The 19,341-nt window shown below is 34.1% G+C and overlaps 2 protein-coding genes across 2 annotated transcripts; one reads left to right on the top strand and one right to left on the bottom strand.

The window, feature by feature from the left end:
* The first annotated feature begins 12,717 nt into the window (after positions 1 to 12,717).
* LOC112519522 (protein DMP4-like) lies at positions 12,718 to 13,497 on the top strand. Its single transcript, XM_025127698.1, has one exon. It carries the CDS (start codon positions 12,802 to 12,804, stop codon positions 13,444 to 13,446), a length of 645 nt encoding a protein of 214 aa, XP_024983466.1. The 5' UTR covers positions 12,718 to 12,801; the 3' UTR covers positions 13,447 to 13,497.
* Positions 13,498 to 13,782: 285 nt separating this feature from the next.
* LOC112519155 (prohibitin-1, mitochondrial-like) lies at positions 13,783 to 16,206 on the bottom strand. The gene is made up of 3 exons (XM_025127150.1): positions 16,072 to 16,206; positions 15,352 to 15,480; positions 13,783 to 13,971 (listed from the first exon to the last, which is right to left on the bottom strand). Exons 1-3 carry the CDS (start codon positions 16,204 to 16,206, stop codon positions 13,783 to 13,785), a joined length of 453 nt encoding a protein of 150 aa, XP_024982918.1.
* Positions 16,207 to 19,341: the final 3,135 nt, after the last annotated feature.

Here is a 19,341-nt window from a genome sequence, read left to right as displayed (position 1 = left end):
ACGTACGTTATGTGTTTCTTACGTGTGACCTTCTTTTATAGGTCATGTTCGAGTTAAACGACTCAAATGAACAATTAAAATCCCTAGCACACAGACCAGGCCGTTATGCCACCATGCATCAGGGATACTTTATGAATGGTTACAAGTTTCATACAGTGACCCATGGATCYGGTCGAGTTACCCATAATAGTGGTATATGTGTAAGGGGGGCCTGYTATGACGAGTGTGAGTCTGACTTCTATGGAATGTTAGATGAAGTTATAGAGGTGGAGTATTATGGCTCAATGCGACAGGTGGTTGTCATGTTCAAATGCACTTGGTTTGATACTGCMTCGGGGGTTAGAGTTGACCCTAAACACAATTTGGTAGATATCAAATATAAGTCCAGACTTGGATCCGACGACCCGTTCGTTCTAGCATCACAGGCAGAATAAGTCTATTATACTTCATATCCTTCGATGACAAAGGATTTGAAAGATTGGTGGGCAGTTGTCAAGACAAAAGATCGTGGCATATATGAAGTGTCCGACATGATTAATGATGTTGAAAACATGATCATGTGGATGGAGAACAATTCTTTCAAGTCAATGAAAGGGTAACTCATTCAACATTCTCATTGGGAAACGAGCTCGATAATGTTTGTCTTGCCACAGGAGAGGTAAACATACTCCATAATATAAATGAAGATGAAGGTGGCGACGAATCGAACGAAGATAGCGAAGATGAACCAGAATTTGAAGACATAGATGATTATTCAAATGATGAAGATGAACCGATGTTATCTGATCATTCTTCTGATGAGTAGMTTGTCTTATGTATGCTTATTTTACAGTTGTACATATATAATCACGATTTGTCATTATCTTTTTTCATGATATAATMTAATGTTTGTTTTTTCAGGAGATGTCACTTCGAGAGCGTGGTAGAGGCCGTCATGGGAGTCGTCGCAGCCCCATGTCTGGTAGGGGTAGCAATTCTGCCCGCGTCGATGACATTGTAGAGTTTTCGGACACCATTTTTCGCGGTTTAGATGAGCAAGAGGTGGCCATGGAGCCCCCAACTTCGACAGGTTCGGGGGCGGAGAGAGGCCCCAACATAGAGATGCCGACACCGAGTCATCCGAGCCACCAAAGACATCTGTCTTTGTTAGGCCATGGGCAAGTAGATGTGGTATAAGACTTTTGTATTAAATAATAAAATAATATGAATGTCTTTGTCTTGTAAATATTTGTTTAATTGTACAGGTTTAAATATGCCCATGTTATCCGAGAGATGACGACTATCTTCAGGTCTTCCTTTGTTGGTCCGTGGCATAGATGGAAGGAAGTACCTCAGGAAGCACGGGACTTGATGTTCCAGCGCTTTAGGGTTGGTGTACCATTTTAATGTAATTATACGTATAAGGTTATTGTTTTTACATTTATACAAACATTGTGTATGTAGGCTAAGTTCCAGTGGGAACCTGAGCTGGACGATACAGTTCATGATTTATGGACCAAAGCCATGCACAACAGGTACTCTGACTAGATGAGCTCTGCACGCGACTGGACCGTGGCATAGGCCTATCCTAGTGATCAGCAAAATTACTCCATCCCATATGGATACCAGACAGGTTTTGGCTGAGATGATTGACACGGTATGTATCTCTATTGTGAGATTTTCGAACTGCCATGTGTACCGCCTTTCGCCTTATATATGTGCTCTGTTTTTAACAGGTTTGGGTTACCAAGGCTTGGAAAAGAAAATCCAAGATCAATCGGGCCAATCAGAACACCCAGTTTGACGGGGTGTCGTCTAGACACACTGGGGGCTCGATTAGTACTGCACAACATCGAGACAGGATGGTGAGTATATAATTTTTTTTGAAAATGTAATTCGTTCTTTATGTTAGTAACAACTTAACCTAATTGTCTAATGTAGGCACAAGTAATGGGTCGTGAGCTGACTGCTACTGAGGTGTTTGAGCGCACTCACTGCACGAACCGGAAGTTCGATCAAGGTTCGTCCGACCCGCCTACCGATCCTCCTCTGTTCATTTACCCCAAAGCTGTTAGATATCATGTAAGTTTTCTAAAACCATTACTTTGGTTAATAGATACGTTTGGTAGGTTTAAGGTAATATATTTCAATAAACATAGTGATGTTATTAGTTTGGGCTGCCATTGTTGGGCAGACGTTAGGCTAAGTAAGTAGGTTGAGAATGTGACTTCGAACATTGGTATTATTAGAATGTTTAGTTGTTAAAAACATGCATTGGTTATGTTTGATTTACAGTTGTTATACTGCTGAAATATCTACATACATAACCTCACTCGTTTTTGTTTTGGTGAACCATAGGAGCGATTTCAATCGCTTAGGAGTGAGTCACAATCTAGTACCGACAGTCGTCTCCCTGATGAGGCATCTCTTTGGGAGAAAAGTGTCGAAGGGCGGAGGAAAGGCCAAATATTTGGTTTCGGGACCACCCAGGATCCCTCTTATGCTATGACGGGTAGATGTAGCAGTAGCGGGCCATCATACGAGTCGAGAGCGGAGGTACGTTGGTTATATTGTTATAAACTTTCTCATTACTAAAATTGCGAATAAATTACTGATTTTGTCGAATATTGAATATTTACAGGTAACAGAGTTGAGAGAGAAGTTGCCAAGGGTAGAAGAGGAACTGAAGACCGAACGGAAGAATAGGGCAGATTTGGAGGCCGAACAGGCCAGAAAGCTGCTGCATTAGCCCAACAGGCCGCATTATCCGAGCATTTTGCTACGTTTATGCGGCAGTCAGGATACGTTTTCCCACCTCCCACACCTTCCAATAGTTAGATTGTATGTATTTGAAGATTAAATTGTATGAATTGAATATTTTAAATTGTATAAATCCATATTTTAAATCGTATGAATTGGTTAGTTAAAATTTGTTCACAGTTTTTGTTTGTTATATTATTATTTTCAGTTTTTTTGTAAATAAATACAGGAATTATGCAATTTCAAAAAATTTCTTTTTAAAATTTATACAAATTAGCGACGGATTAGCGAGGGAAAATCCGTCGCTGAAAGTCCTTGAAAATTCCCTCGCAAATCCGTCGCTGAAGTATCCGTCGCAAATCCGTCGCTGAAGGATCCATCGCAGATCCGTCGCTGAAAGTTCCCTCACAGATCCGTCGCTGAAAGTTCCCTCGCAGATCCGTCGCAAAATACTTCCCTCGCTGATCCGTCGCTGAAAGTATCCCTTGCAAATTCGTCGCTGATATCTGTCGCTGATAGCATTACCTACGACTATTTGACCGACGGAGTATCAGCGACGGATTACCTTTTCAGCGACGGATATGCGAGGGATTTTTCCCTCGCTGATACTCTGCATTTTTGTAGTGCTAATAAATCAAATATGCAAATAACCAAGTAGGAAAATAAGCAAAAAAAAAAAAAAAACCTAATAACATAAATCTAATCAGAAATAGAAGACCTGGAATCCCTGTCTGGTGTGTGAAGGTCTGTGTCTGAAAAAGTGAAAGGGTAGAAGCAAAACCCATGTCGTAAAGAGTCAGAACAGAGCGAAAGCATCACAGACCTTGAGATCGAGAGGCCAAGGCTGAGATGCAAAGAGGTAGAGCGAAAGACAAAGAGCAGATGTTGCCTATTGAAGTGAAGGCGAGAGTCGAGAGCGATAACATCACAGATCGAGCACGAGAGTGAGAAAAAAATTGAGAAAACCGAGCCTACTAACACGTATATAGGGGTTGGGCCTCTGTTGCCCTTGGGCGACCGCCATGCTCGCCAAGAATATGGACCGACCTTGATCTACTTTTATCTTTAAATTTATCTTCACTTAAAGTCACTTTTATGAACTTTTACATATATTTTATTACTTTTGCATGCATGAATTTGTTAAAGTTTCGATCATGATTATAAAAATAAGTAAATAAAGATAGTTGAACGCAGACGAATGCATATAAAGATTTTGTTCTCACCTCCTCACCATAACTCTTATTCACCAAAATCCAACCCAATAACCCCTATTGCTAAATAGTATATGATTCATGGGACCCACCTAAACTTTTTATGTGGTAAAAGAAAAATCTTGCCAAATATATGAAAAATATAAGTCATGGAACAACCACTTTGAAACTCATCTAACCATGAACTGAAACAACCACTTGAACTTCTATATTAATGTTACTCGATATTCTTAACAAAAATGAAACCATGGTGACCTTATATGTAATTATTCGGTTTAGAAGACCTAATCCGAAATTTTCAATAACCCCAGGGATGAAATTTGTAATTTACTCTAAAAAATATGTTAAAACTTGTTAAATTTTGAACAAGCAAATAAAGGATGTTGTGGTAAATAAAGGGGACTTGGTTGTGCCACAAAATAATTTGTATTAGTTATAGTTACAAAATACAAATCAAGACACTAAAAGTCATATCCAACTTTAACGACTTAGAGTCAGGGTTTTTATGTTCCAACATTTTTAATCATCAGAACTCAAATTTAAGCTCTAATGTGCTACTATAACTTTTTAGTTATTCAGCAATATTGCCTTGTGGTGACATATCTGGTTCACTACTAAATAAAAGACTTTTACTTACGAACTTTTCCTTAGGAAATCCGTCACAAAAGGGTAATTCATCATAAAATTATCACAAAAGTTTGTGGGTTAATTGTTGATGGGCAACTCAAATCAGTGACAGATTACCCACGTATTCTCTGGGTGATCCGTTGATATTTTCTTGAAAAACATCAGATTTACCTAACCATTAGTATTTTCTGGATGACCATATGTAATTATCTAAGGAAATTTCTCTGGATGATTTGTATGGTGATGGAAAATTTGAGGATCATAAATTTGTGTTGTACTATGTCAAGATAATTAAGTGGTTGCAAAAGATCCCCTTACTACAAGGGGCCGTTTACCAAACATTTACCCGGTAAATGCTTATCGGCAAAAATTAACACTATCATTTACTTACCGGGTAAGATTTTAGTCCATCAAAACGGCATCGTATGCAACAATTTACCTGGTAAGTACTTACCGTGGTAAGAGTCGTTGCTCTCACTTACCGGGTAAGACTCTTGGTCCTTGTCTTGCTCTTACCGGGTAAGATTCTTGGTCATTATCATATTCATCCAATAATGTAATGTGATTTGGTAAGTACTTACTCGGGTAAGCCTTTGGTAAACGGCACTTAAGTGAATCCCACTGCCATTAATTACAAATTTGCATGATTCATAACAAATGGTAAATTGACACTCATTCATCAAATGTTTGATGGTAGAAGAAAGTATGGTGGAATGGAGTAGGTAAATGAATACAATGTCAAAGAAAATTTGGCATTGGATTTTGATGTGTGATATTACTATAATACCCCTAAACCATAGATCACTAAGAAAAAGTTTGTGACAAAACAATCAAGCATTTGATAGAAAAAAAAAAGGTATTAATCCTTTTGAAAAATATGTAGGAAATGCTTTAAAGGTATGTCATGGTGTGGAAGACGTGTCATCCATGTCTAGTTAAACGTCATAGCATTTGTTTAAGGTTCAATGTCGTCATGGTGTGGCATGGTGCACCACGGCATATTTGTTATACTTTCTTAATTATTCTTCTTTGGTGACACACGAACACCTAGAAGGCCTATACGATATGCCCATCGCAAGCATAGGTTGCAGCCAAGACGTACGAGGGGAGGGCATCGATATAGATTTGACAATATGGGCTACACAAGCATAGATCGTATTGAGCAAAATGTGTATGGGCTTAATATGTCCATGCTAGGTATGTCTATATATACATATAAGATATGTACACACGCTTGACGCCTTAAGTCATGTCAAAGAAATCACACCTTGAAAAATGTCATGAATCGTGAGACCTGAGGCTTAATCTTCTTGTCATGATTTCACAAAAGCTTAGAACTGAGAATGTTGAAAATCACATGGAGTGTCTCTGATATAAAGTCAAATAATAACATAAGTCATAAGTCATTATGTCCCGCGACACTGACTTATCAAATGTGAAGGTAGGTATCCATGCAGAATAAGCAGAAAGTCTGGCGTTTGACTCCAAAACACCTTCACCTGCCCTTGCCCTTGGACATACAATTTATCTACCTCAAGATGTTCGTGAGATACGTATCTAGTTTATCTATGATTTTTTGAACCATCGGTTTGAACACATAAAGTAAATTCTTGCTCGTTATTTATTACGATTAAGTGTACAAAGAGCACCTAAGAAGTGAATGTGAGTGGAAGCAAAAGAGAGGACCAAAAATTCTACACCCCACCACTATATTTTGTTTAAAGATGAAAAGGAGGTCATAACAATAAGAAGCTTCACTAAATAAAATCCATCCATTAAAGATGATGTATGATTTTTAGGACAAGTCCACATCTTCCCTCATAAATTCAACAAATCTCTCATTGTTTCAAATATTAAAGTGTTAGGGGTCGTTTTCCCAAATGCTTACCCGGTAAACGCTTATTAATAGGAGTCAATACTATAATTTATTTAGATGCATAAAATTTTAGTACATCAAAGCATATCGAATGCAACAATTTACTAGGTAAGCGCTTACCTTGGTAAGAGTCGTCATCCTCACTTACCGGGTAAGATTCTCCATTCTTCTCATCGCTCTTACCCGGTAAGATTCTTGGCCCTTCTCATGTTCATCCGATGAGGAAATTTATGCGTTAAGCACTTACCAAGTAAGTCTTTAATAAACGGTCCCTTAATATTTCTTTTTAGACATATAACTTAATAAAAATAATTATATTCGTAAAAGAGTTAATAAGTAAAATGTTGATCAACATATATATATATATATATTTTTTTTTTTTTTTGATCTGGTTCAGTTATTTATTTATTTATATGGTATATATATTTAAGTCAAATGAAATGATAAGTAGAATCATTGGGAATTAAAGTACCCCATTACTTACTACAATAAAATTGAATTTATAAGACACACTCAATCTTTAAGTGTTCCAATAGACTGGTTTATTGGACTTAATTTATAGTTACAAGATATAAAGTAAATGTGTTGTAATAAGTTTATATGACGCTTTTGGACATCTTAACAAGTTTTTTAAGACATTTTTAATATAAAATGTCGTATTAGCAACTTAATAGGACACTTTTGAGAAAATGTTCTATAAAGTCAATTTTTTATAGGACATTTGTTTTTATAGAAAAGTTTTTCAATTAATGTCCTATAAAGTTGCTAATGGGACGCTTTATATTAAAAGTGTCCTAAAAAACTTATTACAACATCAAAAAACGTCATATAAACTTATTACAACGCCTTTAGATAGGACGTTTTATTTTTTTGGTCCTGTAAACTGAATCTTATAAAGAGGTCTATTAGGACGTTTAGAAATTGGGAGTGTCCTATAAACCCGATTTTGTTGTAGTGACTCCTTTTTTCGACATTATTTATATACAATGTTTTGATGAAGTTGTTGCTACGGACATTAATTATGTACAAATTTTTTACAGAATTACTCCTTCCATCTGTTGAACCGTCGAGCTATACCTAATTAAAGACGTTCAAGACATCCATGAGACACAAGATCAAAATTAAGCCCGACATCAACACCGAAGTGTTCATCTTCTCTCGCAACTCAATGCAAAACTTGAAAGGGTGAGAAAACAAATAATTCAAACGCGTTTAGCCTTTAAAGAAATGTTGGGTCATTGACCAGCATCTTCCTAAATCGAAACGTGGCGCTGGCTGCTACGCTATAAGGAAATAAGTTGCGTCTTCTCCACCAGCAATTGCTTTTGGCGTAGTGGTAAGCGCTTGGATCCTAACATGTGGTATCAGAGCAAGGTCAGGGGTTCGAATCCCATGGAGTGCATAATAATGCCAAAGGCATGCTGTTCAGTCATTGACTTCTAGCGAAGATCTTGTTAGTGTTGGCAGATGCTGGGAAGGGGGGATTGTAGGGTCATTGACCAGCATCTTTCTAAATCGAAACGTGGCACTGGCTGCTACGCTATAAGAAAATAAGTTGCGCCTTCTCCACCAGCAATTAATTTTGGCGTAGTGGTAAGCGCTTGGATCCTAACAAGAAAGCAAAACTTCCTTGATTCTTTCGATGATTTCCAAGATAAGTTGGATGAATTTGGATGGGGACACAAAGCCCATTGGACAAAAATTGTAATTTTCACTTAAAAGAGATTATAGAAAAGCTTAGAAAGAACCAAGATAGAAATATTCGACATAAATATGACTAGTTGTAATTCGAACAAGAATTGTAACAAGCATTTAATGTTCTATTTTTTGTTCGGACAAAAACTCGAAACAATGTCGTTACGTCTATATAAATTAATATGGTATGTTGTTGTTACCTTTGTATTAATATGATATTATATTTCGATTAATGTCCAATAAAAAATAAGAGTAATTTATTTTAAGATGATTGTAACAATAACTCAGTAACATATCATAGATGGATAGTTATGAACTTTTATATGTGAATAAAATATCAGTAAGAATTACATTGTGATAACACTACAAAAATGCTAGCAGTGAAATGAGTTGCTGCAAAAGGCGTGAAAGTCATATTTACATGACAGCAATCGACGTTGTTATAACGGTTTTATCTCTATAGGGTCTATTGTGATGACAAAATTTTCCTATTTGCATACGTCAAGTTACTATAACAACATGATATCACAGTATATTGAAAGAAACATTTAAATTTACTTGTTTATTAGTTTTAAAAAACTTTACTTTAAAAAAGAAAACCTTTTCATGTGCTTCCCTCGCAACGGTGCCAAAACCTTGTTGTGATGTTTATACAACCTCAAAATTCATGAAGCATATCTCAATGCAAGTATACACCTTGATCTATTGTTGTCTCTTAACAGGTAATATTGTTAAAAGTCTATCCAAAGGGAAGACTTGTAAAAGTTCTTCAAAAGTCTAATCTTTAGAAGCCAATTTCAGATGACGAAATTGGAGAAATTATTTATGTGAATGTGTTACCCATGAAAGAAATCAGTTGTAAAAGAAGCAAAGGGTGTAAAGGTTTGTTAAGACAAAAACAAATGATCCGACAAAAAGATGCTATAACACCATTGAAGAGTCCTACAGTACCACATATTCATGTTATAGTACTGTCACAGTTATCTAACTGTCGGTTCTGACAACCTGCCCAGAGTTCATACTGGACCACTACCATTGTATGACCTCATTTATGTCAAATGTTGTGAATCCTAGCGTGACAAAGTATTACCTTCCTACACCATATTGGCATTATTTCTGTCAGATACTAAAACTCTTTATAGTCATCTCATATCAGAACAAGTTTTCATATTTGTCATAGCTCAAAAAGCCAACACATTTTCATACATACAATTATTTGACAATTAATCATATGTAATCATCAATGAAACATTATTAACCTTTAGATGAAAATGTTTTAATGGAAGAAACCTTTACTTTCATATCGGTTTCGATCTTAACTTTTCCTTACACTCCAAGCTAAAGCCATTAGCCCATAGTGGCTCGGTGTTCTTACCAAAGATGTAAGGACTAAATTGTAAGTGACTGAAAGAAAATTTCAGAATCGTGAATGACAGAATGTAAATTGCATTAACTGAAGTGTTGAAATGTAAATGACAAGAATGTAATGTTGAAAATGGAGCTCAAAATGGCCAACACATAACCCTGAAATATAAAAACGACTAACAAAAAAAGCAAAATTACAACAATTTGGTTGATTGAATAAATAGAAAAGACTACATCGGCATATAAACCACATAAATTCTAAAAGGTTACCCTTTTGAATCCTTCAAAGCAACTGAAGATTTCTTTCATTGTCTGTTCAGTGTCACATGAGATTAATTTATATATGGCAAGCTGGTCCGGACATCTATAAATATAAAATAAAAGGAAAAAAATACAGAACATAAAAGAAACTTTCTTAAAAGCTACTCTCTAACAATCTTGATGAGTGTTAGGTGAGGAATAACAAATAACAGAACTAATTTATGTATATTTTGACTTTTTTTAGTCAAATGATGTCGACATTTTTATCTATGTAATTAAGTTCAAAACGACGTATCTTCGTTACATTTTCATGTATGTTGGTTACATTTTAGTGTACATGTTTTCGTTTGTATGTTTTTTTTTCTTTGTGTCTTTGCCACTTCGTTTTTAAGATTTAAAAATGCCGTTTTCAAATGTTTTTTCTTAAAAGAGCATGGCTAATGATAGATTCTTACAAGTAAAAAGTGTGTTTGGGATTGCTTATTTGAAACAACCTATTTTTTTCTATAAAAGTTCTTATCAACTTATTATAAGTTAGAAGGATTTAACTTCTTCAAAAACTCCTTATTACCGGTTTGGCATCGATATAAGTTGTTTATCCAAACACTAAAAAATGCTTATTACCAGTAGTACCACACCGGAATAAGTCAATAAATTATTATGATAAACAATCCCAAACACCCCCTTGGAGTTCTTACCTTGAACTTGGTGTGAAACGACACTTCGTTAGTTTTATATGTATTTTGTCGACTTTTATATTCTATATAATTATTAATATGTATAGCTTTATTTAATCCTATGTATATTATACATGGGACCCATAAAAATGGATTCTTTTAAAAACTACCATCGTGGAGTTTTATATAAACTTCTTACTTCGGTGAGTTGAAAATGCGGTGACAAGAAAAAGTACAAGAAGATGGTTCTTATAAGCTTCTTTTCTGCAAATTTAATGTGTCCTCCTTTATAACACAATGTTCCCGAGTCGTAGGTTTTTATAGAGACAGTTGCTCCACTATTTGGGAGGATATCAAGTTTGTGTGTCTCTCATCCCTTTAATACCTCACGTTCCGGTGGAATATACTGGTATTTTTTTTATTTCATTTGGTTTATATTAGGGGCCGTTTACATAACACTTACCCGATAAATGCTTACCAGTAAAATTCAACACTATTACTTTCTTATCCGATAAGATTTTAGTCCACCAAAATGACATTGGATACAACAATTTATCTGGTAAGTGCTAACCGTGGTAAGAGTCACCGTCCTCACTTACCGGATAAGACTCTCGGTCCTTGGTTCGCTCTTACCGGATAAGATTTTTTGTCATTGTCATATTACAGTAAGGTAACTTAACTTGGTAAACACTTATCCGGATAAGCATTTGGTAAACAACCCCTTAGTAGGGATGGAATGCATACAAACCATAATTAACGATAACATTCACCTTTATTTCGGGAGTTATTTTAATATGTTAAAAACGATATAATTAAAAAATTATGAATAAATAAAAATAAAAGCAATTAAAAGTAATAAATTGTAAAAAGAATAATTATTTAATCTTATGTCACTCACACGGTTATTTACAATTCTTTTAATTTATTTATAACTTATGTATTATTAAAAAACCATTTTTTTGATATAATTTATTCACAATTAAATAAAACTAGTTATAAAAAACAAATACAAGTCAATCAGTGTTGTGGTGGAGTGGTTAGTGTCTGGGCAGTTCAGAGCGCTGAACACGGGTTCGAATCCCTCTACGCACATCTTGTGCGACATTTACTAAAGGGGCATGCTTTAGCCCTGGATGTGTCTGGGATTAGTCGAGCTTCGGCTCGGATACCCTTTCAAAAAAAAAAAAAAAAACAAATACAATATCTACTAAATTAACATTTAAGAAAATAATAATACAATAATAATATCTTTATATATTATTAGAAGGGTACTCGCGCCATGCACCGAGATATATCTTGATCTTAATGTTTCGTTCTGTCTCTGTAGATGTTATAATACAGTTTTTATGTGCTTCAAAGAAAAAGATAATGTTTTTATTTTTGAAAAAAAAATATAAATTTGAAGATATCATAAAACTTCGAAAATAAATATATCAACATCAGTATCAAATTAATTATTTATAAGTTTTTGTTTTTTTATGTAATTTCTTTAATTTAACTTTTTAATTATAATTTAATTTAGATTTAATAATGAATTAATTTATTTTTAATTTAATAATATAATTTTTTATAAGAACAATAATTAAGTATTTTATTAGAACTTAATGATTATCTTAATTATATTTTAGGTTTTTATTTTTAAAACGAGATGTTTATCCTTAATTTGATTATGTTTATCTGCAGTTAGTTACACGAATTCAAAGATGAAGCTTTAATAAGTTATAGTTATACATAATTTACTTGTAATCTTGAATTTTAAGTAATGTGCATCAATACACAATACTTAATGCATAAAAAATAGTTTTGAAAAGTTTTTATCAAATACTTTATAATATAGTACAGATGTTATAAACATAAAAAAGACTAAATAACAAAAATAGGAATGCATTTAGCAAATAATAAGGGTGCAATTAGCCCACACCATTATAACAACTCGTACCATACACATTGAAGGTTGTACTTATATGTATATCAGATAAGGGATATACACCGAAGGTTATTGCTTATAAATCAAACATACAAAAGATTTCAAATCTTTCAAGGAACATCTAAATCCTTCAAAACCATTATATCAAACCAAACCCGATAAGCCAAAAAGGGAATTACCCTTTATTGAAGTTTGTGCAAGGGCTTAACAAACTAGCTTTAAAGCAAAACCCCATGTGGAAATTCAGGTGAAATCTGCTTTAATTTTTGGTTTCTGTTTCTTGCAAGGTATTGTAAGATATGAACACTCTTTAGCAACTCTTCCTTTTGTCCTACTCAATACAATTAAAACCATTACTCATGTATAAATTCAACAATCCAACATTAACAACTCATAGTATCAAATAAAGCTAATCAAGATTCAATGGTTATGGAGATTAAGGTCGAAAATGGGGCGGTACCTCAAAATATCAAAGACGAACAAGCTCCTCTCCTTGGAAACATGCTTCTTCCCGAACCCACAGAGAAAACCCTGATACAAAAAGCCATTAGTCAAACATTTGAAAGCACGGCTCACTTAGCAAATCTTTTGCCCACTGGTTCGGTTCTTGCTTTTCAACTGCTTTCACCCATATTCACGAACCAGGGCGAGTGCGACCCAGTTACCCGGGGTTTGACCGCTGGGCTAGTAGGTCTTTGTGGGCTTTCGTGTATTTTGTTGAGTTTCACTGATAGCTTCAAGGATCGAGAGGGTAATGTATGTTATGGGTTCACCACAACCCGTGGGTTGTGGGTTATTGATGGGTCGACAACATTACCACCAGAACTTGCAGCTAAGTACAGGCTGAAATTCATAGATTTCATGCATGCCTTCATGTCAATTATGGTTTTTGCAGCGGTGAGTCTATTTAATCAAGATGTTGTGAATTGCTTTTATCCGTCACCATCAGAAGAAACGCAAGAGCTTCTTGCTACACTACCCGTCGGATTTGGAGTTATTTGCAGTATGCTGTTTGTTGTTTTCCCTACAAAACGCCACGGAATTGGGTTTCCGATCAGCACCAGTTAATGCTGTTAATTTGTAAAACATCCAGAGCAATACAAGTTATTGTTACATGCAGCTACCTATGTCGGAAAATGCCGATCCATTCATATAAGAACAAAAAGGAAACACAATTGAAAAAGCAAGAATCTTGCTCACATTCTTTAAGAACTTCATTCCTGTTAGAAAAATGAATATCATTCAGGCATTTCATCGAACACATAGTTACGCAAAGAAAACAAGAAATCCATTCCCTTTAGAGAAGAATCATTTGCTTTACTCTAGTGGTTAATTGAAATTGACGATGGTAAAGAAGTGGTATTCCATTCAGGCATTTCATCGAACGCTTAAAAGACATCTAAATTAACCATCACCTGATGTAAACAAAAGAATGATCAGCTGAGAAAGATTTGAATCGTGTTGTGCCTCCGGCCCTCTTACTCTTTGCCCCACCTTCTTCTTCTTCTTCTTCTTCTCCAATGCATTATCACCTAAACTTATAATTTTCAGAAGATGAACAGCTTCGAGATCAATGAACCATCGTTTGGATACCTGATAGACAAATTGAACCAAAACAATATAAGATCCAACATTTTCATAAGAAAAAGTGGGAGAGAGCGACGAATGAACAATATCTTCTCAAATTAAACAAACAAACAAACAACCAAGAAATCGTCGCAATCATCCTTATCGCCGTCACATGTCGTCTACCACCGACTTTCACCTACTGTCATCGTCAATACAACTGGGAGGAGAAAAAACAAAGAGAATCTGTTTTCAATTTCAATTTCAATTCAAATTGCAATTTCATTTTCAGTTTTCAAACCCTAATTTTACTAGTATCGTTTGTTCAAATTGAGGGGTGTTTGGGATTGTTTATAAAAACAACTTATTAATTTATTTTGGTATGACATTGGTAATAAGCATTTTTAAATGTTTAGATAAACAATTTATATAGATACCAAACCAATAATATGGAGTTTTTAAACAAGTTAAACCATTTATTCATTTATTTATTTATTCTGGGAAAGAATTATTGACTAAGGATAAGATTAATTTTAAATCTATACAATATTTCCATCATTTAGATCAACATGTTATGTCTCTCGTCACACATTCTTTATGTTGTGATTATTTTTAGATAATAGATACGTTTAATTGAAACAACTTATAATTTTCTACAAAAGTACTTATCAACTTATTATAAGTCAGAAGGGTCTAAATTCTTCAAAAACTATTTATTACCGGTTTGGCACCGGTATAAATTGTTTATCCAAACACTCAAAAGTGTTTATTACCGGTACTACACCGAAATAAGTCAATAAATTGTTTTTATAAGCAATCTCAAACACCCTTTTAGTATAAATAGAGTAGTACATTACATTTGTTTTAGGAATTCTTAACAAAAGAATAGCATCTGATACAGACAGTTGGTAGGGAATTAGTTGGCGTGATGTGAAAGTATTGGGAATAACTCGTACCTCTTCCGGATTCTTGGTGGCTTTCAAAAGAAAAGAGATGACAGTGGCCAAGCATGTTACCTATTCTGCTTTCTGTGTGCCCTTTCTACTTTGGTCATCAGTGATCTACTTATATTTCTGCATCTACGTTGAGTCTTTTTGTTGTTTAAATTAGCAATTTAAGTTGTTTTACTTCCATTCATAATGAGGAGATGGCATGGAAGGAAGTAGTCGGTCAGTCCATGTTCAAAATCACCCGATTGCCATGTTACAGATACATACATACATGTTAACCTAGCTAAAGTGTTTCAGAAATGTGAGTGTCTTCCTTCCTCAATGTGGTGGAACTCAATTTTTCATAGATAGAAAGAAAAACGAGATTCCAAGTGGTCTATTAGAGTTTGGCATCAATACAATTGGTTAGCATCTAATCTGATTTACCATATTTATGGATATTATAAGCATAACTTACCATTTGAAGGTCACGACTCCCTGAAGTACTCTCGACAAGATGTGGATGTGGATGTGGACGTGCACGAACATCATAAATGATAGGCCTCTCCAACCAAGGGATAACTATATGTGTTCCTTTAGGATAAACCTGGTCATATTATCATTTATAAATGAAATTAATCATGAAATAGAAAACCATAAAAATACTAGTTTTGGTCAAAAGGTTTTTTGTTTTAATGATCTCAACACAAACTCATTGCAATGCAAGGGAAATACAAAGGCCAAATAAAGCAAGCATATGACAATTCATGTTAAATGAGCAAATACAACATCATATTCATGACCAAATCTTTGGAACTCTGCTGAAATAGTAAATGTATTTGGGCAAAAGGTTGATTACCAGCAACCACATAGAGCCCACCTCTAAGGACACTAATGTGAAGGACTTGGCTGAAATATCTTTGTAAAAGTATTAACTGCTAAGGATTAAATATTACTCATAAGCAAGGAGAACAACAAAAACCAGAACTTATGCACGAGCTTTTAGAATGAACTGTAAAAGAGAAGGAATGATTGCTATTAAGAAAGGGTAAAAATTTGGGACTAGAAACATGTAGCTATAAAGTGCTACAGACTTCTTCAAAAAATACGATACAGTACAAATACTCTTGTAGGAACTAGAAAAATTCACAAGGCATAGAAAACTCTATCACTAAAACATAAGAAACAAAATTTTAACTTGTCCTTCACCCCCGACTAAGCAAGTGAATATAATGGCTCTCTGACCTCCTTCATCATTGTAGAGAGTATTACAAGCAAGAATTCTTGTTGCTATAACAGCTTTAACTCTTTTCGTCAACCTAATTTTGGCCATATTTCTATTCAACTGCCAAAAGAGAAAAATCATATTCCAGTCTAAACGAGGATTGGATGCCAAGTAAACAATGAATAAGGAGCACCCAATGACAAGAAATAGTGGTTAATAGCAAAAAGTCAGATGAAAATAGAGACAATACCACAACTCCAAACCCCAAAAGCAGAGGTAGAAAGGAACAGGTAGAAGCACAATATATACCGAAATCAATTGACTAGTTCAAAATCCTGATGGGGATAGCTAATGGATCTCAAATAACCATGATAAGTACAATATAAAAGGAACCTAGGTGAATTATTCTAGAGAGGAACCAAGAGATGATAGTCTTTAATTGGAATCCCAAGACTAACAACATGACACTGGACATGTTACTGGAACTTAAAAGTTCTTGTCCAATTTATTGTAAAGGATACTATAAGACAATAAATAAAAGAAAGAACAGAGGAATCAACATGATCTGCTTAGCATTCCCAGATTAACATCATAACCCATCATTAAATTGAAAACATTACATAATTGATGGCTTCAGGGCAAAAATTCCACTTATTGAGTGTCTAAAAACATCATAAATATGTTGCTTGTTGTTCTATAACATCTTAATGCATCCATAGACCATAGTCATACCACAACTATCACTTTGAATCTACAATGTTATGATGCCAAAACATAGAAATATATTAATGATCCTATATTCCTATATATAGGGGTTAAAATCTTACAGAGAGGCATAAAGAGAGACGATAAATTCATACAAAGGTAAGTATAAATCAAAAGTTCAAAACTCCGGTGAAGAATCAATATATAAATTCCACTAAAACATTCATAAACCAAATTACATCCAAGCAAAAACCCTGAAAAATCAAATCCCATATAATATTTTGGTAACATCACTTCTTTGTGATCGCATCTATTTCGTTGGAAAACTATAACCACAAGAATCATAATGTAAATCCAAACGAAATAAATGCAATTTTTTTTAATCTAAGTCGCATACAATGATGCAATAACATAAATACATTTCAATCTCATAAACATATAGATAGAGAAAGAGAGAAACTAAAATCTAACGAAGAATCATTGAGCATTATATCATGATCAATAGAAATATAATCGAGAGAACAATTTACAACACCTTTATAACAGTATCGTCGTCCTTGTGCGCAGACGAATGAACATAGAGTGAGAAAAGGGAGAAGGGTTTAGACTATCTTTACTCAAAAGTCATTAAACTTGTTCCCACCCATCTCATAAATTGCATGAGCCTCTTTTTCAATACTCATTCCGCTCCTTTTCTGTCGATATGTTTCTATGTACACAACAATCCATTTGTATGAACTTTCGTCCCAGTCCTTCTACATTTTTTGCTCGAGTTTCGTCATATTTCACTCAAGACCAAAATGACTGTTTCTTCTGGTTTTTGCCTCAAGTAGGTTCTTCACTAACGTAGATCCATGCTGACATCAACACCATATCTTCTTTGGTTTCCTATTTATCGGTTCTTGAACTCTTTTCCAATGTTTGGGTATTTTCAAGAGTAGGAACTTGATTATCATAGATGAAAAACTCAGAGTTTTCATACTGTATGTGTTTGGGTGATACTGAAAGTTATTAGGATGTTGAGAGTTTAATTTTTTTGGGGGGAAGTTTAGATCCATAACAAATAACTGAAAGAAACTGAAATTTTTTTGAAATTTGCAAAGATAATAAGAGGATTGAAATGAAGAGAAATATTGGTGTGAAGAAAATTAAATTGTCAATATTGGGTTCTCTTTGTAGAGAATTGAAGACCATGAATTTTGGTATATTTATTATTTTTTTAATTTTCTTGTTAAAGTCATTTTTTTAATCAAATAAGTTTTAAAAATAGAAATCTAAGTTAACCAATCAAAGAGTGACATGTGGCATAAAGATAGGGATAAAAATTTTGCAATCCGGGTTCGTGAGATGAGAGGTATTGGTATAGACTGGTCACTTATTTTCTTTTTCTTTAAAAAATTGTGTCTTACATATGGCCAGATTGCTCCGACCATGAGTAAAGATAATATTAGACTATCTTTACTCACAATCATTTCAATCTCAACTAAAACATTAATTTCTCTCTCGTCCACCTATACAATCTTCAATTTCAATCCAATCTTACTTCTTTTTTCATTTAACCACAATCCTCTTCAATCTAATCTAATCTAAATTATTATTTTGTAAAAATCATATATTTAATTGTTTATATATAATTATTAATTTTTAATTTTAAGTATAAGTATAAGAATAGAATAAACGGGCCATTATATATTTTAAAACGTGATTATAATTATAAAAAAAATTTACCATACAATTGAAATTAAATAAAACAAGTCACAAAAATAAATACGAAATTATATATCTGAAATACATAAATCATCGTAGTTAATTATCATGACCGAATTTTTACCATATAAGTTCAATCAAATCATTTTATAGAGCTTTATGAGTGGAATCCCTATTGCGAAGTTGTTCTTTGTTAGCCATATAACAAGATAGATTTGAAATCTGTTCAGTAGAAAATTCAGTTGATTGACCATTATCTTCTGTAGCACTTCCTTGTTGTCGATTTGTTGGTATGTCGTTAAGAAACTCAATAGGATCATAATAATTTTGATATGTATTTCGTTCGTCTTCAACTATCATATTATGCATGATGATACAAACTATCATAATTCGTCCTCTTATTTGTTTGTCCCAAAAAAGACATGGTCATCGAATAAATGCAAAACGAGCTTGTAGAACTTCAAATGTTTGCTCAACATCTTTTTTGCATGCCATGCCTCTTGAACTTGAGCAAAAAACTTGTGCTTCCGCGTTTAGGGAGATGTAATTGACTTGACAAATGCAGCTCATTAAGGATATATGCCATTAGTGAGATAATATGTCATATCATTTTCATGACCATTCACGATATAACTAAGTTTTGGTGATCGACCTGCCAATACATCATTAAAAACAGGAGATTGATGAAGCATATTAATATCATTAAGCGAACCTAGGGTTCCAATGAAAGCATGTCATATTGTTGGTCCCAAAAGGGTCTACAAGAATACTAAACAGTTTGTAGAAGGGGGGGATGAATACAAACACAATTTTCAAATTTAAAATATATAT

The sequence above is a fragment of the Cynara cardunculus genome (genome assembly GCF_001531365.2).
Source record: "Cynara cardunculus var. scolymus isolate 2C chromosome LG 10, CcrdV1, whole genome shotgun sequence".
Classification (NCBI taxonomy): Eukaryota; Viridiplantae; Streptophyta; class Magnoliopsida; order Asterales; family Asteraceae; genus Cynara; species Cynara cardunculus.
Note: the sequence above shows the minus strand (reverse complement) of the source record. Positions and strands in the feature narration are given on the sequence as shown.